This window comes from Vulpes lagopus, chromosome 19, assembly GCF_018345385.1.
Source record: "Vulpes lagopus strain Blue_001 chromosome 19, ASM1834538v1, whole genome shotgun sequence".
NCBI classification, from domain to species: Eukaryota; Metazoa; Chordata; class Mammalia; order Carnivora; family Canidae; genus Vulpes; species Vulpes lagopus.
Genome location: NC_054842.1, coordinates 38914244 through 38937467, shown reverse-complemented (window position 1 = coordinate 38937467; position 23224 = coordinate 38914244). Strand labels below are relative to the sequence as shown.

General features: G+C 35.6%; 1 protein-coding gene and 1 pseudogene across 4 annotated transcripts in view; one reads left to right on the top strand and one right to left on the bottom strand.

The window, feature by feature from the left end:
* The window catches only part of ATR (ATR serine/threonine kinase), a 94225-nt gene that overhangs the window by 11962 nt on the left and 59039 nt on the right, over positions 1-23224 (top strand). For 3 of the 4 annotated variants that reach the window (XR_005984614.1, XR_005984615.1, XM_041734393.1), the window contains exons 5-18: positions 310-488; positions 929-1120; positions 2533-2711; positions 3220-3372; positions 3974-4166; positions 4399-4661; positions 6153-6343; positions 6431-6531; positions 6703-6874; positions 7756-7926; positions 10203-10397; positions 12409-12594; positions 19897-19989; positions 22119-22249. Coding sequence is in view for 2 of the 4 variants with exons in the window: in XM_041734393.1 (XP_041590327.1) it covers positions 310-488; positions 929-1120; positions 2533-2711; positions 3220-3372; positions 3974-4166; positions 4399-4661; positions 6153-6343; positions 6431-6531; positions 6703-6874; positions 7756-7926; positions 10203-10397; positions 12409-12594; positions 19897-19989; positions 22119-22249 (2399 nt within the window). In the remaining 2 variants the exon portion in view is untranslated. Of the gene's footprint in view, positions 1-309; positions 505-928; positions 1121-2532; positions 2712-3219; positions 3373-3973; positions 4167-4398; positions 4662-6152; positions 6344-6430; positions 6532-6702; positions 6875-7755; positions 7927-10202; positions 10398-12408; positions 12595-19896; positions 19990-22118; positions 22250-23224 lie in introns of those variants that run through there. The other variant, XM_041734394.1, reaches the window with a different exon arrangement.
* LOC121478919 lies at positions 18549-18864 on the bottom strand (annotated as a pseudogene).

The window sequence follows — 23224 nt, the reverse complement described above, 5'->3', positions numbered from 1 at the left end:
GCTGAAAGCAGACACTTAACCCACTGAGCCACCCCAGTGCCCCACTTTGTATCATTTTGACAGAAAAACAAAGAATTTGTCTTTTTAAGACTTTCAAGACTATAGAACCATAGTTCTAGATATAAAATCATATATATGTCTATTTATAAATTATGAAATTATATAGATTAACTTAGGTCTTTGTTTTACCTGATGAGACTCTGACAATAGTTTACCTTATTAGAAAACTTAAAACCTAATGAATTTTTACAGTCTTTGAATAACATATTTCCTAAGACATAGTTTTTAAAATAATTTTTACTTTCTCAGTATTTGTTGGGCCCACTTTATGCAGCCTTAAAAATGGAAAGTATGGAAATCATTGAGGAGGTTCAGTGTCAAATTCAACAGGAAAACCTCAGCAGTAATAGTGATGGAATATCAGCCAAAAGGCGTCGACTCAGCTCATCTCTGAACTCTTCCAAAAGACCACCGAAACAGACTGAGGAGTATGACCTTCATTCAGTTTGTATTTAGTCATTTAATAAAACTTCATTAAGTTCTTTCTAAAGGTAGTCAAAGGAATGCTTAAAATACTTTAATAATTACAGTCCATTCTAGTGTGAAAGATACCATGGCTACATATGGTTACTTAAAAGATTTTTTAAGTTTTTACTTGCTTATCTAATTTAGCTTCTTAATATCTAAAAAAAGTCCCTGAGATTATACATTCAGCAGCAATTTAAAATGTTGACAAATAAACTTTTGTATGATGTGATCAAAGAATTTGCATATTTCAGTTTGCACTGAAAGTTGTTTTAAATATACTGTACTATAAATCTCAGTAGTTGGCATTGCATGTTATCTTTTGTTTTAAATATTTTTCACATTGGAACCAAATTTATATTAAATACGAATATCTTTATGTTATGGTTATAATTAATTACAGAATTAAACATGTGGATATGAACAAAAAGAGCATTTTATGGAGTGCACTGAAACAGAAAGCTGAATCCCTTCAGATTTTCCTTGAATACAATGGTCTAAAGAATCCTGTTATTGCAACTTTAGAAGGAATCACTATTGTCCTCCAACTGACTGCTCTATGTACTGTTCATTGTTCGCATCATAACATGGACTGGTAAAACAACTTGTATTTTCTGAGTGGATTGTGTGTAATAAATTTGGATTTATTGCTTTAGGAAACCTCATTATTTGTTCTATTTGTGTGACCTTAGAACAGATTTTCAGTGAAATGAAAAAAATTTGTTTTTTATTGATTACCTGCTAAATGATGGGTACTGTATTAAGTGCTATATATATATTATTTAATCTTTATAACAGTTCTGTAAGTCAAGTGCTATTATACCTACTTTACAAATTAGAGATTGAGGCTTGGAGGCCTGTTGGTTTGTATATTGGTCTATATGCACAGGGCAAGGAGAGATTGAAGAAAGAGGCAGACCACCCCAGATTGGTAGGTGGCAGGTTTTGTAAGGGAGCTTACCTACAGAGTTTGTCTTCAGCAATTGTGAAAGACAAACTCTCAACTCACCTTCTAGAATCCTAGAAGTTTATATGGAGGATTAATGGGGTTAAGTCATGTATTCAGTCCAGATGGCCTCAACACCACCTTACTCTCAAGGCTAAGTCCTTGGAACAGCTCCCACTGTGGGACTAGTAGGCAGAGTATACATTCCAAGGACAGGAAGGGGGGGTAAGGAGACTGATGGCCGGGTCCAGTTTGAGGGTCAACTAGTGGTTTCATCCTTTTGATTACTTCCTGTAACAAGACTCTTTTTGCCTAAGCTAACTTCTGGGCAAAGTACTTTTTACTTTTCTAGAAAGTAGCAGAGCACATTTTTATTTAACTCAAAAGCCAGTGTTGTTTTAGTCAAACCGTCAAAACATTTTCCTTTGATAGGAGTAGGGATTTAGAACTCATTAGAAGTATCTTTTCAGTTTAGTATTCTTAATATGGGTTGATTAGTCTATTAGAAGAAACAAGTGTGAATTTTCTCTGAAGATTTAGTCTTAATTTTACTGCTAAGTTACAGACCAAAATCTTGTTAGATTTTACATGATCATTCTGTATTTTTTAATTCTTTTAACTAGCCAATAAAAAATTATGAAGGACATTTTAAAGAAACTATATTAATTCAGACTGCAGTAAATTTGGAATTTGAGGCAACTTGAAGGAATAGCTGATTAGGCTGCAATCTACTCTTCTGTTATTAAGAAAATGTTTACTAAGCCAGTTAATAATGATGCAGAGCTATCTTCTGTCATTTTAAGCCTGGTGATACCACATTTAAATATCCTAGGATAATTTTAGTTACCAGATCATAAGAGTGATTTAGACTGACATAAAGAGATTAAACTTAAAATAATAATACATATTAATTAATTTGCATATATTTACTTTGAATTGTTTTAAACTATTAGTTTTATACTCAAAATTTCTTTTGGCTTACTTCAATATTAGGTTGGACTATAACAAAATTGATTGTAATTCTGTGTCTTAAAATGTATTAACTGCAACCATAATTTTAGGGACTGTCGTCAGAAATGTAAGAAGAAACCTTCAGTAGAGATAACTTGGATGTCTTTGGATTTTTACACAAAAGTGCTTAAGAGCTGTAGAAGTTTGTTAGAATCTGTTCAGAAACCTGATCTGGAGGCAGTTATTGATAAAGTGGTGAAAATATATGATGCTCTGATTTATATTCACAGTAAGTATAAATATAAACAGTAGAATAAAATAACCTTTAAAGATGATCAATATTGAAATAGGCTTTCTCTTTGCCTAAGGCCTAAATGCACAAATGTTTGGAATACCCAACAGTTTTTTCTTGATTTTAGTTCTAGTTCTATTTCAGTAATTCAGTAATTAATTCAGTAATTTCTAACTTCCAAGTTTGTGTAATACTTGGATTTATTACTCTTTTTCAGGTAATAGAAGTTACTTATAACTATTTAATTTTTTTATTTGAGATTTTCTGAAGAATGTTTTATGATCCTTCTAAAAAATGCATGGATGCATATTTTTTATAAAGTCACATTTAATTTCTTTGGGTTCACAGACCCCAGAACATCATCTCTAATTAAGAATCTTTGTTTATTGAATGCTATAATTCCACTTGATGTTTAGAACATTTATTTTTATTGAAAAAAAAAAAAGACAGGTAAGTATGATTAAGGAAAAAGATACAATTAATCACCTGTTCTGTGTTTCTACAGTGAAAACTTCATTTGAAGATCATATTCTAGAAGATTTATGTGGAATGCTCTCACTTCCGTGGATTCATTCTCATTCTGATGATGGGTCTTTAAAGTTGACCACATCTGCCACTAATCTTTTAGCATTAAGCCAGAGGATTTCAGATAGCTACTGTAAGTGGTCACAAAATTCTATGTGTGTGGTTTAACTCCTCTCTATATGGGATGTCTAACACATTGCTATCTTTTCAATAATTAAAAGAGGAAGTACATTTTTAACAATTCAGAGAGGAGTTATATTTGTAAAAAGTAACAAATTGAACAAATTATTGGATTTGCATATCCCTATATCTGTTCTGCAACATTGCTCTGCAAAGATGCCATTCCAGTTTACATTCCTCTTAGCAGAATATGACAGTTCCTTGTTTCACATCCTCACTTTGTCAGACTTTTAAATGTTTGCTGTCAAAAAAAAAAATGTCGAGGTAACTAAAATTATTTTTGCTTCTGATGGGTATGATTTTTAGTTGCATTTCTCTGGTTATCTAGTAAGATTGTACATACATCTTTTTCAGTGTCCATGCCTTATTTTTGAAAAAGAAGCTTTTGATTAAGTATTATTTGTATTTTAAATGTTACTTGACAAAAAAATAAATAAATGTTACTTGACTTTACAACAAAAAATAAATATGTATATAAACTGAATATGTGTTTTAATATATATATAATATAATTAACATTTAGAAATCTTGTTTAATAGACTTAATTTTTTCAGCACCACAGGCACAGTCACGGTGTGTGTTTCTTCTAACTTTGTTTCCAAGAAGAATATTCCTTGAATGGAGAACAGCAATTTATAGCTGGGCCCTACAGAGCTCCCATGAAGTAATCCGGGCTAGTTGTGTTAATGGATTTTTTATCTTATTGCAGCAGCAAAATTCATGTAACAGAGTTCCCAAGATTCTTATGTATGTATTAATATTTTAATTTGAATATATAACTTGATTGGATAGATTATACTATATGTAAATATATGTATATTGCTAGGTATATAGAGCAAATGTTGCTTTTAGTTTTGGAATTCAAATTTTCTTCCTTCTAGGCTTTGTCTTACCATTACTTTTGCCCAAATTAAGCAAGACTAGTTAGACCACAAAATAAAGTAAAGTTTAATTAGTACCTTCTCTTTTTTCTCCCCAGAGATAAAGTCAAAGATGATTCTGACTTTGTCAAGAGAGAATTTGCCTCTATTCTTGGTCAACTTGTCTGTACACTTCATGGCATGTTTCATTTGACAAGTTCCTTAACAGAACCTTTCTCTGAACATGGATATACTGACCTTTTCTGTAAAAATCTAAAAGTTGCATCTCAACATGAATGTTCATCTTCTCAATTAAAAGCTTCCATTTGCAAGCCATTCCTTTTCCTATTGAGAAAAAAAACACCTAGTCCAGTGAAACTTGGTGAGTGATTTATTATGATTTATTAAATATTTAAAATCTTTTAAAACTCTTTAAAGTCAGTGATAGAATTAGCTTGAAGCCTTACAAAATTAAATATGCTTGATAGGTTCAGTAGTCATGTAATGATTACTTATAAAAGGATGTCTGGTATTAGACCATCACAGAACTAAAAAGGGAAGTAATTTTTGGGTTTTTATTTATTTTTTTATTTTTTTTAATATTTTATTTTATTATTTATTCATGAGAGACACAGACAGAGAGGCAGAGACACAGGCAGAGGGAGAAGCAGGCTCCATGCAGGGAGCCTGACGTGGGACTCAATCCCGGGTCTCCAGGATCATGCCCTGGGCTAAAGGCGATGCTAAACTGCTGAGCCACTGGGGCTGCCCAATTTTTGGATTTTTAAATGATCGTTTAATTTGGTAGTCTACTTGGGGATACCTGGCATTTGCTTCAGTATCGTGAGGTTCAATATTCTGTATCCTCTTTAGTGATACCAAGGACCTTCCTAATGTGTCCACTGCTACACTACCTTGGACCTTAGAACTTCAAATTATTAGATACTTTGCCCAACCGAGGACTGTATACAGGTTATATCTTCTTAGCCATTTTCCAATGGTAATGATCTACGAGTTTGTTGAAAGCACAAGATTTACATGAATACTTGTGAGATCCATTTGTTTGGGTGTAAGTGGCAACTGTTCTCAAGTTTTCAAAATAATATATAATAGGTAGTTTTTAGAATTCCCCAAATCTTATAAGATTAACAGTAAGGCAAAGATTGCCCTTAGTTCACATTTCTTTGGATTAGTGAAAAATTTTTCTAGAGGGTGGAGAGGAGCAGAGAGAGGGAGAGAGAGAATCTCAAGTAGGCACCACACCCAGCGCAGGGCCGGGCTCAGTCTCATAACCCTGAGATCATGACCTGAGCTGAAATCAAGAGTCGGACACTTAGCCAACTAAGCTACCCAGGCACTGCAGATTAGTGCAATGTGCTTTGAAGTCCATCTTGGTAAAATATAATGATCTACAAAATCTAAGTGACTAGTCATTTAGAACTTAAAAAAATCTAGGGGCATCTGGGTGGCTCAGTGGTTGAGCTTTTGCATTTGGCTCAGGGTGTGATCCTTGGATCCTGGTATCAAGTTCCACATCAGGCTCCTCACACAGGGAGCCTGCTTCTCCCTCTACCTATGTCTCTGCCTCTCTCTTGTGTGTCTCTCATGAATAAATAAATAAAACCTTAAAAAATAAAAATAAAAAAATCTAGAATTTATTTTAGATTCAAATTACTTATAACTTTTATTAGATATTACGTAAATTTAAATTTGTAAGTATTTTAATCTTCCACAATTCTGTGTGCTCTACTAATTTAAATATTGACATTATAAGGCAAGTTAGAATTCTTTGTATATTGTTTATGGATAATTTTACTGTAAAACTTTGATATTTCATGTGTTAAATTGTGCATTGTATGCTCTCACCCTTTAGCTTTCATAGATAATCTATATCATCTTTGTAAGCATCTTGATTTTAGAGAAGATGAAACAGATGTGAAAACAGTTCTTGGAACCTTATTAAATTTAATGGAAGATCCAGACAAGGATGTTAGAGTGGCTTTTAGTGGAAATATCAAGCATATATTGGAATCCTTAGACTCTGAGGATGGATTTATAAAAGAGGTTGATAGTTTCTTATTTTTAAACATTTGTATTTTCATTAACCTGGCTCTAAAAAAATTCTTTAACTAATTAATTTTATTATTCTAGCTTTTTGTCTTAAGAATGAAGGAAGCATATACACATGCTCAAATCTCAAGAAATAATGAGTTGAAGGATACCTTGATTCTTACAACAGGGGATATTGGAAGGTATACTTGGCAGCAGTTTTATACTTTTTTTGTTTGCCTCATGTTAGAAATGGTGGTGTGATAGATGTGATATTATAGAAAGAAATGTGATATCAAATGTATTTTTTATGGGTTTCCATTTATATTTGAGACATTGACAATAACTTGTTTTTTCTTTTTCTTTTTTTTTAGAGCAGCAAAAGGAGATTTGGTACCTTTTGCACTTTTGCACTTATTGCATTGTTTATTATCCAAGTCAGCATCTGTCTCTGGAGCAGCATATACAGAAATCAGAGCTCTAGTTGCAGCTAAGAGTGTTAAACTACAAAACTTTTTCAGCCAGTATAAGAAACCCATCTGTCAGGTGAGAGTAGCATTGGCCTTGTCTATAGGAAATAGCAGTACTTTGCAAGAACTTAAAAAAAACAAAACAAAACAAAACAAAAAAAAAAAAACCACCACCAAAAAACTGTATATACATATTATTTGTCTTGCTTTAAAGGATATATTTTTTTTTATTTTTTAATTTTTTAAGATTTTATTTATGTATTAGAGAAAGAGAGTGAGAGCATAAGCAGGGCGATGGGCAGAGGGATAGGGAGAAGCAGATTCACTTGCTGAGCAGGGAGCCCCATGTGGGTTTGATTCCCAGGACGACAGGAGAGTGATCTGATCCAAAAGCAACTGTTTATTAACCCACTGAGCCAGCCAGGTGCCCCTAAAGGATATATATTTTTTTAATGATATATTCAGTATATTTAAGAGAACCTAAATCTTAGAGTTTTAGATTTTATGATCTTGGTCTGAAGATGTGTATTATAAATGGGAGAGGAGAAAAATCATCTTATATTGAATTATTATGCCCTGTTGTTAATCTGTTAAATGCTTCTCTGTTTTAGCCTCTCTTTTAGTGATGATAAACTTTTTTATGACTTGATATTATAGATAACGTTTGTTTTAGAAAAGGTTGTTTAAATTCATGGCTGAAAAGTTAGGATATGTTAATATACTGGCTTTGCCCTGTTAGTAGTTAAGAAATTTAAATTTCTTAACTAAACCTGGTTACTCCATCTGTAAAAGGGAGATTATGACATAATCTACCTCATTAAAGTTTGTTAAATAAAAATTGAATGAGCTAATTCAGGTAATATGTTTAGAGTGCTGATAATGTCCTTTATGTTAGCTTAGAGAGTATCTGTTAAAGTTCCTTCCTTGTATGAAAATTAACAGATTGTTTTGCTCTAGTTTTTAGTAGAGTCCCTCCATTCCAGTCAGATGACAGCGCTTCCTAGTACTCCATGCCAGAATGCTGAGATGCGGAAACAAGATGTGGCTCACCAGAGAGAAATGGCTTTAAATACCTTGTCTGAAATTGCCAATGTTTTTGACTTTCCTGATCTTAATCGTTTCCTTACTGTAAGTTGTAAAGTGTAGTTGACTTACTTGAGGTTTTCAATTCAATATTTTGTGTTTATTCCATTCTTGTCTTATTTTAAAGAAAAACTGACAAGTACATTGAGGAGCTTATAGATCCTAGATGTTCAGATTTACATGTTTTCTTTTGACTTTGATATGATACTGTTACTTATAAAATTTAAGTTCATATTAATTTGAGTTATTCTATATGGTTAGTTATTCTGAAAGGTTAATACTAATTGATTAATGATAACTAATTCAGTTGACTGAATCCTTATGTCTTCAGTGCTATGATTGGTTCCATTGGTAATGCACAGTCTAATATCATTTTTACCCCTAAGACATTAGAGTAATATAGTACAAAACTATTGGTATTTTTGACCTTCTGTGATTTCAGATGACAGTTTGTAGTATGGAGTGGCTTAGAAGTCTTCAAAATGTCATTAGGGTTGAGGTTTGAAAGATGGATAAGGTAGATTCTCTTCTTCTTACCTTTTCCCCAGGGCAAAGTTATGGTTACCCTTAATAAGTTAGAATAGGGATTCATACTGTCAAAAGTGAGTATGTCTCCCTATTATATTACTATATTTTAAACAAACTTAAACTGCCTATAAATTGCTCAAATCCTAGAAGGAAATATGATAGTATACAATAAGGATTATAAAGATGTTCTTATCTTTTCATTCAGTAATTTCACTCTGGGAACCAAAAAGTACAGGTGTTTATTGCAACATTTTCCTAACAGCAAAACTAAACAAAACCCTGAAAAGAAACTGTCTGATATTAAGGTTATAAACTATTATGGAACCATTAATATAATAATTATTAATACTTTGTATACTACCTTAAAATGTTGTATCAGTCTTGCATGATTAATATTAAGTTGAAAGATATAATACAAGTAAGATGTAAGCATCTCTGAGGACAGGACCTGTCTTGTTTACTGTTATATCTCCAGTATCTAGGATAGTGACTGACATGTAGTAGGTGTTCTTTAGATACAAGTTTACTGAATAAATGAAAGGCCAACCATTTTTTGTTTGGAATTTTTTGTATATTTAATGAATAAGATCTTAAAGGAAATAGATCAAAATCAAAATAGATATTTTTGCCATGTTGAGATGATGTGTTAAAATGGTTTTATTAATATTGCAGCATCAACTTTTTTTTTTTTAAAGACTTTATTTATTTATTCATGAGAGACACAGAGAGAGAGGCGCAGAGACACAGGCAGAGGGAGAAGCAGGCTCCATGCAGCGAGCCTGACGTGGGACTCGATCCCGGGTCTCCAGGATCACACCCCAGGCTGAAGGCGGCACTAAACCGCTGGGCCACCCAGGCTGCCCCAGCATCAACTTTTTTGTTTTGTTTTGTTTTGTTTTGTTTTGTTTTGTTTTGTTTTGTTTTGTTTTCAGCATCAACTTTTTAATTAAAAAAACACAAGGGGAAAAAAAAAAAAAAAAACACAAGGGCAGCCTGGGTGGCTCAGAGGTTTAGCACCACCTTCAGCCCAGGGCGTGATCCTGGAGACCCGGGATCAAGTCCCACATCGGGCTCCCTGCATGGAGCCTGCTTCTCCCTCTGGCTGTGTCTCTGCGCCTCTCTCTCTCTCTCTCTGTCTCTCATGAATAAATAAATAAAAAATATTTTTTAAAAAAATTTTTTATTTATTTATGATAGTCACACAGAGAAAGAGAGAGAGAGACAGAGGCAGAGACACAGGCAGAGAGAGAAGCAGGCTCCATGCACCGGGAGCCCGATGTGGGATTCGATCCCGGGTCTCCAGGATTGCGCCCTGAGCCAAAGGCAGGCGCTAAACCGCTGCGCCACCCAGGGATCCCTAAAAAATATTTAAAAAAAAGAAACTTAAAATTTTGTGTATATGGTTACTCTTGCTTGTTGTCTAAATCCTAGTTAGCCCAAATAATAAATCAAACTTGAAACTTCTGCCTTAGAGCATGAGTATATTTTAACACATACCTATGAAAAATTATTTTCTTTACATATATTAGCTTATACTTATACATTAGCTACAGTGTGAACTCTGTGCTATCAGGAATCTTGGCAATTTTTTTGTATCAGTATCTGTAGTTTCTGAATCATAGTAGATGTTCAGTAATATCTGTTGAATGAATAAATGGTAAATCTGAAGTCAAGCATGACATTTGGACTACAATTTTATTTGGCATTTTAAAATATTTTTGCACCTAACTTATGTGAATATGTTATTACCTGGGCAAATGTACTTTTTAGTAATTGTAACGTTTCTTTTTCAGAGGACATTACAAGTTCTGCTCCCTGACCTTGCTGCCAAAGCAAGCCCTGCAGCTTCTGCTCTCATTCGAACTTTAGGAAAACAATTAAATGTCAATCGTAGAGAGATTTTAATAAATAACTTCAAATATATTTTTTCTCATTTGGTCTGTTCCTGTTCCAAGGATGAATTAGAACGTGCCCTTCATTATCTAAAGGTAATTAAATGTATATATTTTACTCTTTTGTTTAAATTAGCTTTATAGGAAAGCTATTGTAACATTCTTGTAGAAACGAGAGTGGGTAATTTATAGCATATTCTATATTAATAGAAGTGCAAATAGTATTATGTAAGCAAGCTTTGTTTTGGTCCTAGAGGAGCATTTTTTTTTTTTTTTAATTTTTATTTATTTATGATAGGCACACAGTGAGAGAGAGAGAGAGGCAGAGACATAGGCAGAGGGAGAAGCAGGCTCCATGCACTGGGAGCCAGATGTGGGATTCGATCCTGGGTCTCCAGGATCGCGCCCTGGGCCAAAGGCAGGCCCCAAACTGCTGCGCCACCCAGGGATCCCTAGAGGAGCATATTAAATAGAATTATTCTTTTGTTATTTTCTTTGATCATTTCACCATTATGGCATATGATAATCATCCATTCATGGATCAAGTTCTCAAATCATTTCATTTCAGATTTTTTTTTAGTTTATTTTTTAGTAATCTCTATACCCAGTATGGAATTCAACTCACTCCCCCAAGATCAAGAGTTACATGTTCTTCTGAGTGAGCCAGCCAGGCACCCCTCATTTTAGAATTTTTTGATTGGACCTCTAAGTTGGCTAATGATATTCAAATAATTATATTTACAGAAAGAGGCAGCCTCAACTATGGCATAATGTTTGTGTTAGTTATGTAGTGCTCAGATTACAGTTGGGCCCAGTCTTTTACTCTTTTTTAACATTTATAGCTTATACTTCTTTTTTGGTGTCATACTAGCAATGATATCTATCTATCTATCTATCTATTTATTTATAGAGAGCATGTAGGGGGGCTTGGGGGAGAGAATTTTTTTTAAGATTTTATTATTTATTTGAGAGTGTGCACGTGAGCATGAGCAGTGGAGAAGGGCAGAAGGACAAGCAGACTCCCCACTAAGCATGGAGCCCAACACATGGGGCACCAGGCTCTATCCCAGAACCCCGAGATCATGACCTGAGCTGAAATCAAGAGTCAGATGCTTAACTGACTGAGCCAGCCAGGCACAGTAGTAACAATATCTCTGAAAAAATATGAGTCTAAACAGAAACAGGAGAAACTGTCAGATATGTATATGTGACTACTATTTTCTGTGATGTTAATTTATTTCATGTGTTCCATGATATGGTAGCAACAGATTTCTTTCCACATGAGAATTATTGAATATTGAGTGTGTGTATTTATTTTGAGAAAGAAAATCTGTATTGTAGAGGATGAATGATAATATTTTCCTACTTGTCAGAACTTTACTAAAGAATTTCATTTAGTCTTCATAGTTATCTGGTGAGATAGATGCCATTATTTTTCCATGTTATAGATGACAAAACTAAGGCAGAAAGAGGTCAGATTAGGTAACTTGTCCAGGTCACAGCACAACTAACAAGTGGCAAAGCTGGAATTTAAATTCAAACAGTCTGGGGATCCCTGGGTAGCGCAGCGGTTTGGCATCTGTCTTTGGCAGAGCACGATCCTGGAGACCCGGGATCGAATCCCACGTCAGGCTCCTGGTGCATGGAGCCTGCTTCTCCCTCTGCCTATGTCTCTGCCTCTCTCTCTCTCTCTCTCTCTCTCTCTCTCTCTGTGTGACTATTATAAATAAATAAAAATTTTTAAAAAAATAAATAAATTCAAACAGTCTGACCAGGAAGACTGCTCTAAGCTGCTATTAGTAATATTTTCACCCAAGAGTTATGTATGTATGACTAATGAATCGGTGATATTTTAAGAAAACTGGGACTTCCTTTTTAAAATTTTACTCGAAAATAAAGTCTGATCACTTTTCTTCATTACTGGTAGCTCATTGGAGACCTACCAGGAGAAAATGAGATTAGAATCCTTTTCCAATGCCTTTTAAAAAATACCATTAGTAAATCTTGTCAGATGATCTAGATCTTCTGATTTACTGATAGTGTGTTAAGAACAATATACTTATTTCGAAAAGCCTATTTTTTTTTTTTTAATGTGTCTTTGGATTAGAATGAAACAGAAATTGAACTGGGGAGTCTATTGAGACAAGATTTCCAAGGATTGCATAATGAATTATTGCTACGTATTGGAGAACACTATCAACAGGTTTTCAATGGTTTGTCAATACTTGCCTCATTTGCATCTAGTGATGATCCATATCAGGGCCCCAGAGAGATCACATCACCTGAACTAATGGTAAGGAGTGTTTAAACGGGTTTTTGGTTCGTTTTTTTTTTTGCCCTTTTGTAGCTTAATTATGAAATTGGAGAAACAGGTATTATATGCATTTTCCAAATGCTAGAGATTTATTTAAATTTCAAATTGGGATTTTTATTTTGAAAAGGTTAATTTAAATCACATGGTTACAGCAAGCTATTAACATATATTAGTGTTGAAAAATATGTGTTTTGAAGTGATTGTAGATTTTATTTTGTCACTGGGTAGAACAGTTCAAATTAACTTTTTTTCACTACTTTTTAACTATAGATTAGAATATACATTTGTGACTCCCCCCACCCCCTACTCACATCTACCTGTTTGGCCCAACATACTAACTTTATAAGTTCTAACTATATTTAAAATCCATTGTATTTGAGGGAGAGTTAGAAGATCTGTTATCCCTTTTATCTTTTCCTATCTTAAGTTTGTATGTGCAATCACTTCTTCATGTGAAAAAATATATATAAATCTTCAGGCTTACTATTTTTTTTCTTTTGATTGCTCTAATTCCTTCAAGAGACTCAGAGGGCTATTAGCAAAATATCTTGAGAGGTTTCTATCTCTTCTTTCCCATTTCCCACGCATTCTTTGTTTCAATCTAATTCTGTTCTATTTCACTGAAATTCTTATCCAGGTCAAAAACAGTCTTTCTGATGTCAAATCCAATGGTTACTTCTCTTTTCCTATCTTCTTTAACCTTTCAGTAATGTTCAATACAACTGACCATTCTTTCCCTTGTGGCTTATGTCATACTACACTTTTTTTCTTTTCTTTTCTTTTTTTTTTAAAACTGTCTGCTCAGTCTTTATAGGCTCCAACCCTCTTTATCCTTTAAATGTTAGATTGATTCAGGACTATGTAATTGAATCTTTTTCTCTAGTGACATTCTCTCCTTAAGGGAGAGAGTATCTAGTCTCATCTGGTCCTTTGCTTAATATGGTTTATATTTTGATGACTTCATAGTTGTGATTTCCATCCAGACTTCTCCTGAGCTTTGGACCTGTGGGTTTATACAAGTTAGGTCCTGGCAGGAAACAGATGGCTCACATAAATGTTTTACTGAAAATAATTTGAAGAAAAGTCTATTTTCATTGTCATGGGCAAAGATAAGAGAACCAGTAGGGAATGTTAAGGAACATAGGGACTAGGAATAGTAGAAAATTTAGGCTCCCCTTAGTCCTGGCCAAGGAGAAATGGTGTTACCAAACCTAGTTGAAAGCTTAGAGCCATGGTTCAGGGAGAGAGTTGTCATTGTAGAGCGATGTGGACAGTGCCAGAACCACCTCAAAACCCAGAGGGAGCAGGAATTATAAATCCCATACTCTCTCCTCTTGATCTCTGTTCTCTCTGGTGCTTCCTGTTGACTGAATTCATTGGGAAATCAGTTGAAAGGGATCTTGAATAATGAAATCTGGTTAGCCTCCCAGGCACAGAGCAGGGCAGACAATGGATCTAAAGGTGAGAGGGGTTGACAAACTGTCCAACTTTCTCTTTGTCATCTCTACTTACCTATCTTTTATGCATCTCAAATCAGTCCAACATAGCATGTCTATTAGAAATCCTTATTTTCCCTCCTCAACCTGTTTTTCTCCTAGTCTTTCCTATCTCAGGAAATGGAACATGTCTACCTAGTTGCTAAATTAAAACTTGGGAGGCATTCATGAACCCTCCAGTTTCTTCATCCTTTATTTTTAAGTGCAAATCCTAGCAAGTCTATCTCCAAAGTATATTTTTCAGTCTCTGCTGCCACTCCCCTCTTATAAGTGACCAACTTCTTTCTCGGGGACAGCTGTAAAAACCTAACTTTTCTCTCCTTTCCCTCTTCCTTTCCCATGTCTTTACTCAGTTATTTATTTACACAACATTTGAAGTGTGTTTTTTTATATATATAGCTTAAACTCATATCATTCCCCTGCATAAATTCCCTTTATGATTTTCATTGCTCTTAAAATCTATAAAGCTGTATGTGGAGTACCTTTCCACCTTCATTGTGCAACTCTTTTCTTCCTTTATTGTTTCTTTTGTTGTGTGTTTTTTTTAAAGACCATTTATTTTTTTTGAAGTTTCTCAAAATTTTATTTTATTTTATTTTTTAATAATAAATTTATTTGTTATTGGTGTTCAATTTGCCAACATACAGAATAGCACCCAGTGCTCATCCCGTCAAGTGCCCCTCTTAGTGCCTGTCACCCATTCACCCCCACCCACCGCCTCCTTCCCTTCCACCACCCCTAGTTTGTTTCCCAGAGTTACGAGTCTTTATGTTCTGTCTCCCTTTCTGATATTTCCTACCCATTTCTTCTCCCTTCCCTTCTATTCCCTTTCACTATTATTTATATTCCCCAAATGAATGAGAACATATAATGTTTGTCCTTCTCTGATTGACTCATTTCACTCAGCATAATACCCTCCAGTTCCATCCACATTGAAGCAAATGGTGGGTATTTGTCATTTCTAATAGCTGAGTAATATTCCATTGTATACATAAACCACATCTTCTTTATCCATTCATCTTTCGATGGACACCGAGGCTCCTTCAACAGTTTGGCTATTGTGGACATTGCTGCTATAAACATCGGGTGCAGGTGTCTCGGCATTTCATTGTATCTGTGTCTTTGGGGTAAATCCCCAGCAGTGCAATTGCTGGGTCCTAGGGCAGGTCTATTTTTAACTCTTTGAGGAACCACCACACAGTTTTCCAGAGTGGCTGCACCAGTTCACATTCCCACCAGCAGTGTAAGAGGGTTCCCCCCTCTCTGCATCCTCTCCAACATTTGTGGTTTCCTGCCTTGTTAATTTTCCCCATTCTCACTGGTATGAGGTGGTATCTCATTGTGATTTTGATTTGTTTTTCCCTGATGGTAAGTGATGCAGAACATTTTCTCATGTGCGTGCTGGCCATGTCTATGTCTTCCTCTGTCAGATTTCTGTTCATGTCTTTTGCCCATTTCATGATTGGATTGTTTGTTTCTTTGCTGTTGAGTTTAATAAGTTCTTTATAGATCTTGGAAACTAGCCCTTTATCTGATATGTCATTTGCAAATATCTTCTCCCATTCTGTAGGTTGTCTTTGAGTTTTGTTGACTGTATCCTTTGCTGTGCAAAAGCTTCTTATCTTGATGAAGTCCCAATAGTTCATTTTTGCTTTTGTTTCTTTTGCCTTCGTGGATGTATCTTGCAAGAAGTTACTGTGGCCGAGTTCAGAAAGGGTGTTGCCTGTGTTCTCCTGTAGGATTTTGATGGAATCTTGTCTCACATTTAGATCTTTCATCCATTTTGAGTTTATCTTTGTGTATGGTGAAAGTGAGTGGTCTAGTTTCATTCTTCTGCATGTGGATGTTCAATTTTCCCAGTACCATTTATTGAAGAGGCTGTCTTTCTTCCAGTGGATAGTCTTTCCTCCTTTATCGAATATTAGTTGACCATAAAGTTAAGGGTCCACTTCTGGATTCTCTCATCTGTTCCATTGATCTATGTGTCTGTTTTTGTGCCAGTACCACACTGTCTTGATGACCACAGCTTTGTAGTACAACCTGAAATCTAACATTGTGATGCCCCCAGCTATGGTTTTCTTTTTTAAAATTCCCCTGGCGGGATCCCTGGGTGGCGCAGCGGTTTGGCGCCTGCCTTTGGCCCAGGGCGCGATCCTGGAGACCCGGGATCGAATCCCATGTCGGGCTCCAGGTGCATGGAGCCTGCTTCTCCCTCTGCCTTTATCTCTGCCTTGTCTCTGCCTCTCTCTCTATATATGACTATCATAAATAATTAATAAAAAAAAAATAATAATAATAAAATAAAATAAAATAAAATTCCCCTGGCTGTTCGGGGTCTTTTCTGATTCCACACAAATCTTAAAATAATTTGTTCTAACTCTCTGAAGAAAGTCCATGGCATTTTGATAGGGATTGCATTAAACGTGTAAATTGCCCTGGGTAACATTGACATTTTCACAATATTAATTCTGCCAATCCATGAGCATGGAATATTTTTCCATCTCTTTGTGTCTTCCTCAATTTCTTTCAGAAGTGTTCTATAGTTTTTGGGGTATAGATCCTTTTACCTCTTTGGTTAGGTTTGTTCCTAGGTATCTTATGCTTTTGGGTGCAATTGTAAATGGGATTGACTCCTTAATTTCTCTTTCTTCAGTCTCATTGTTAGTGTATAGAAATGCCACTGATTTCTGGGCGTTGATTTTGTATCCTGCCATACTGCCAAATTGCTGTATGAGTTCTAGCAATCTTGGGGTGGAGTCTTTTGGGTTTTCTAAGTAGAGTATCATGTCATTGGCGAAGAGGGAGAGTTTGACTTCTTCTTTGCCAATTTGAATGCTTTTAATGTCTTTTTTTTTTTTAATTATTTATTTTTGATAGTCATACAGAGAGAGAGAGAGAGAGAGGCAGAGACACAGGCAGAGGGAGAAGCAGGCTCCATGTACTGGGAGCCCGACGTGGGATTCGATCCCGGGTCTCCAGGATCGCGCCCTGGGCCAAAGTCAGGCGCCAAACCGCTGCACCACCCAGGGATCCCGCCTTTAATGTCTTTTTGTTGTCTGATTGCTGAGGCGAGGACTTCCAGTACTATGTTGAATAGCAGTGGTGAGAGTGGACATCCCTGTCTGTTCCTGATCTTAGGGGAAGGGCTCCCAGTGCTTCCCCATTGAGAATTATATTTGCTGTGGGCTTTTCCTAGATGGCTTTTAAGATGTTGAAGAATGTTCCCTCTATCCCTATACTCAAGAGTTTTGATCAGGAATGGATGCTGTATTTTGTCAAATGCTTTCTCTGCATCTAATGAGAGGATCATATGGTTCTTGGTTTTTCTCTTGCTGATACGATGAATCACATTGCTTGTTTTACGAATGTTGAACCAGCCTTGTGTCCCGGGAATAAATCCTACTTGGTCATGGTGAATAATTTTCTTAATGTATTGTTGGATCCTATTGGCTAGTATCTTATTGAGAATTTTTGCATCCATGTTCATCAGGGATATTGGTCTATAACTTTTGTTGTGTTTTTTAAACAACAAACTTTCTCAAGCTTTTTCCTGCTTCAGAGGAAGCCTTAGTCTTTTTACTTGGAATAATCTCTTAGATCTTTCTCATTCTTTAGATCTCAGAATTTTCTGATCACCCTATATAAACTCTCACATCCCAGTTCTTCCCTATCATGTGATAATGGTATTTTCCTTATAGCTTTTATCATAACGTTATTTACATATTTATTTCATATCTTCTATGAGTCTCCCATGTAAGCTAATAGGAGGAAAGTGTCTTTGTTTACTTCGTACAGCTGTACCTGGCACAGGGTTCTAGGCATACTTAATAAATATTTGGTGAGTGGTAGATTAATGAACTATTGTTTAAATGCAAGAGCTTTAAAATTAGAATGTAGAGAGACTGTGAGTGTCATCTATATCTTCATTTCTTTTAAGAAACATGGGCTAGAACCATACAATTAATGAATTGTGGCTTGTTAAGCCTAAATTGAGTCTTAATTCAAATCAGAAGTTTGCAAATTAAATGTAATTTTAGGCTTGACAGATGATTCTCTGTGCTTGGCAAGAGAAAAGTTTATCCCAGTATCTAATCTGGAGAGACAGGTTGAACACCTCACTTACTCTCTACTATGTGCTAATACACACCTTCCTACCCTTCTCCCTTTGGCAGTATAGGTAATCTGGAGATCCCTAAATCAGGTGCCTCAATATCAAGCAATGTAACTTTCTTCTAGAGTTCAAAGATACTTTGCTACTGCTCCCCAGCTCTTTTTCTTGCTCCCTTCCTTGCCCATATGTAAATATTTTGAATATTTTTCTTTGCAGAGTACTCACATTCCCAGTCTATAATAATATTAACAACTTAAACATAACACTTTATTCTTTTTTTTCCCCCAAATTCCAAAAAGGATTTATTACATACAGAGGAAAGGGGTTTAATCCTTCTTGGCTGCTGCTTTCCTCCTGGCTGCTAGGACATAGCTCAGCTCTTTTCTCTTCCTCTTGGCATGAATGTGTGTCCCCACCCTTTTCTTGATGATCTTAAGGGTACACTTATCCTTGGAGACCTTGAGAGGCTCCATTGCATACCACCGTAGGGAGTAAAGCTGCACACCTCTCATATCATGTCCCGTGTGAACTTGATGTGCTTGATGAGGTACCCATGACTGATGCTGTGCCTTGGCCTGCTGTTGTTCCTAGTCACCTGTGGCCCTTGATGAGGCCCATGGCCACAGAGTAGTGCAGAGCCATGGCTGCTGCTTCTCAATGCCTTCTTCAGCAAAAGCAGCACATTACTATATTATTAGTGCTTAATGCATGTTATTTTATTTAATCTCTACAACAACTCTGTGCAATAGGTTTTCTCATTTTATAGACTCAGAGGAGTTAAATAACTTAGGGAAGTAACTTAACCCAGCATTACACACTGGATAAGTCAGAATTGGGATTCAAACCCTGGTTTGGCTTAAAGCCAGTACCCTTTCCTCTAGGACCATCTTATGAGAAAGACTTAATCCTCTTCACTTCAGGAGACCCAAAGTGCTATGGTCAGTGAAATGTGTTGATTTCCATGGCCTTGTTACCCTTCTACCACTGTTGCCTCAAAGGATTTTGACCCTTGAGTCAGATCATTGTTCTGGCAGGTTAGTTTTTCCTTATTTAAGTACTCTTTTCCCCCCTCATCTTGGCTCTGAATGTTCTAGATAAGGACAGTTACTTTGTCTTTATCTGTTCTTCTTCTTTTTTTTTTTTTAAATTTTTATTTATTTATGATAGTCACACAGAGAGAGAGAGAGAGAGAGAGGCAGAGACATAGGCAGAGGGAGAAGCAGGCTCCATGCACCGGGAGCCCGATGTGGGATTCGATCCCGGGTCTCCAGGCTTGAGCCCTGGGCCAAAGGCAGGCGCCAAACCGCTGCGCCACCCAGGGATCCCCCCTCTGTTCTTCTTCTTAAGTATTTTCTTCACTCTGGGTCCTTATGTGAGTCAAATCCTGAGGATCCCATGCCAGCACATTTCATAATTCAAAAGCTCATGATTTTCTCATTGTAAAATACTGTTTAATCATATTTTGTCAGGGTGTTTATAAACCAATTTCACTAATTTTTAAAATACTAGATGTAAAAATATACTTTTAGAGAAAAATCTACCAAATGCTTATTACTTCCAATGTTCTATCATAAATAATATAGAAATAGAAATGATGTTAAATAAATTGTTTAATTTATGAAATTTGATCTTTGTAAATATAATATCTGTTTTATGTATTTTTTTTTTCACTAGGCTGATTATTTGCAACCTAAGTTGTTGGGCATTTTGGCTTTTTTTAACATGCAGTTACTAAGCTCCAGTGTTGGCATTGAAGATAAGAAAATGGTAGGTAGTGTTGATAAACGGCAAAGTTTTAGAATTCATATAGAATACATAGGGGATATGACTTCTGCTTATAGCTACAAACATTCAAAGATAAGAAATAATCAAATATGTGATATTCTGAATCCTTCTATTCCTTTATAAGCTTTTGGGAAGTCTAAAAAGAGGAATTATGTCACTTACAGTGTTTTTGTTTATAAAGCCAGTTTTAACCCAAACTGGCTTAAAAGAATTTATTGGCTTTGTGACTAAGTGTCCTTAAGAATAATATAGCTTTGAGTATAACTTGATTTTGAACACAGTGTTCTCAGAATTCATCTCTTAGCTCAAATTCCCCTGGATTGGCTCTATACGTATTAGCCAGGTGATGACCCCAATTGGCTTCAGGCTCATGTCAGCACATCACTTAGCTCAGTGGGGAAAAAAAAGACCAGCATCTCTGATGGCTCAAACAAAAGTTGTGTAATTGAGTTCATTAGTCCAAATTGATGTGTTGTAAGTCATGGCCCATGGTGGGGTTTTTTTGTTTTTTGTTTTTTTTTAAGATTTTATTTATTTATTCATGAGAGACACAGGCAGAGGTAGAAGCAGGCTCCATGCAACAAGCCCGATATGGGATGCGATCCTGGCATTCTGGGATCACGTCCTGAGCTGAAGGCGGATGCTCAACCGCTGAGCCACCCAGGCGTCCCCCCATGGCGTTTTTAAAAACCAAAAATGTTAGCTTACATAAAGCTGAGTAACTTCAGTATTTGTCACTTTTTGTTTATCTTTTTTCTCTATCCTTTTTTTTAAGGATTATATTTACTTATTTGAGAGAGTGAAAGAGCAAAAGCAGGGGGAGCAGGGAGAGAAAGAAGCAAGCTCTCTCCCGGAGCAGGGAGCCCCATGAGTGGTTCTATCCCAGGACCCTGGGATCATGACCTGAGCCAAAAACAAACGCTTAACAGACTGAGTCATACAGGCACCCCTGTCAGTTTATGTTTAAGTGCATTTGACACAATGAAGTTTAATTATGACTGCTGTAACAGTTGATCACCATTGGAAATTTTTGTCCATAGATTAGGATAGAATTTTAGACACTCATTAAGTTTCCATTGCTTCCCATCTCTGCAGTCAGTAAAATTATAGAAAAAAATCTATGAGAGGAAGCTTTTATTTCAGTATATATTCTTCTCTTAATAAAGGAGCCAAGAAAGACATAAAATATTAAGCTATTTTCAGAGCTGATACTTATTCTGTTGGTGTCAACTGGTAATTTTAATCTTCCAGATAATTTCTATTCCATCTCCATGGAATCTTTCTTATTATTATCCCGAGTGAGAGAACGATCTCCAATCTAAGAAAACTATAGTTTGTGTTTTATTTTTTTATTTTTATTTTTTAAAAATTTTTATTAGTTATGATAGTCACAGAGAGAGAGAGAGAGGCAGAGACACAGGCAGAGGGAGAAGCAGGCCCCATGCACCGGGAGCCTGGCGTGGGACTCGATCCTGGGTCTCCAGGATCACACCCTGGGCCAAAGGCAGGCGCCAAACCGCTGCGCCACCCAGGGATCCCCTATAGTTTGTGTTTTAAACCATAAAAAGCTTGTATGTTTTGGCACATAGTTAAGGTTGAGTAGAGAGTTTATTTACACTTTCATTAGAACCTAGAGCTGTTGATACAAGTCTGATTCTATGTTCTACACACAATAAAATATATATTATTTTGTGGGTATGTCATCAGTCTTATTTTACTAAACTTGGTTGTTTTGCAAATTCAGAGCATCTTGAAATTTGTACCATTAGGACAGAAGTGCATGTGTTGTGCAATAGTTTGGGGATGAATATAAAGAAAACAATAGGTATTATATTCTTAATAAATTTGAAGATTATTCTTCTAGAGGGCCATGAGGACAAAAATAACAAGTTACCTTCACAAGAAAAAACACACCAGAACTCAGCTTATATTTCTCAAATTCATAATTCTTACATAAAAATCTGAACAAAATGAACTGGTCAACATTTAAACATTGTGTTGCCAGAGAATAGGTACTACTCTGAGATGTGGGTAGGATCTTGTCCTTAGGGTCCTTCTACTCCTGCTGACTTGTTTATAGGCTTTATTTTAAAGCCCTACTTACTTTATAGGCTTTGAACAGTTTGATGTCTTTGATGAAGTTGATGGGACCAAAACACGTCAGCTCCGTGAGGGTGAAGATGATGACCACACTAAGAACTGGCCTGAGATTCAAGGATGATTTTCCTGAATTGTGTTGCAGGTAGATTCTAAGTTCATTAGAATTTTGCATTTCCCAGTAGCACTAACTTGAATTCTTACCTCTTTGAAGGATTCAGACTATAAATAATTATGATAAAAAGGATATTTGTATCGAAAGGGAATGTGTTTACTTGTTTAAAAACAAACTAGAACAAAATCTTTTAACATATTGGGAAGTAGAGTAGTATAATGAATCCCTCTATATCTATTCCCAACTTCAGTAGTTCTCAGCATTGCTAATCTTATATTAATCTACCCTCCTCCACCTGTTTTATTGTTAGTTGGAATGTTTTAGAGAAAACTCCAGTATCGAATCATTGTACTTGTAAACACTTCAGATGTATCTAATGGATAAGGCATTTTAAAAAATGCAACCATAATAAATTACTATGATTAGCAGAATTAATAGGAATTCCTTAATATCATCTTAAACTAAGTCTATATTCAGATTTCCTCAATCACCTCAAAGATATTTTTCCCAAAGGTGTTGGTTAATTTGAATCGGAAAACAAATAACGTGCATATGTCACATATTTGGTTGTTTGGCCCTTACATATAAACTCTTACAAACAGATTTCCATCTTTAAGATCCTTCCCTACACTTCTTTTAGGCCATTGAGATTTTGGCATGTGGGATTCCTAATTTAAGTTAATATGATTTTAATATTACTTCTAATACACTCCTGAATGCAGTTTAAGCTTCTTGAAGGTCCTTTATTTGTTTATTTACTTACATATTTTTATTTTTTTTAGAGGTCTTTTTTGTCCTTAGACTGTGCTTATTGGAGATGGAGAGTCAGAATAACATGTATTAAAGTTATGTGGAGTAATTCTTTCCCGTGTATATGTGCCACCAACTTGATATTTAGTTAGGTTGTTTCAGTTTGTTTAAAATTTTTTTAATAAAATATTTATTTGAGCAAGAGACAGAACAAGAGCAGGGGGAAGAGCAGAGAGAGACAAGCAGACTCCCCAC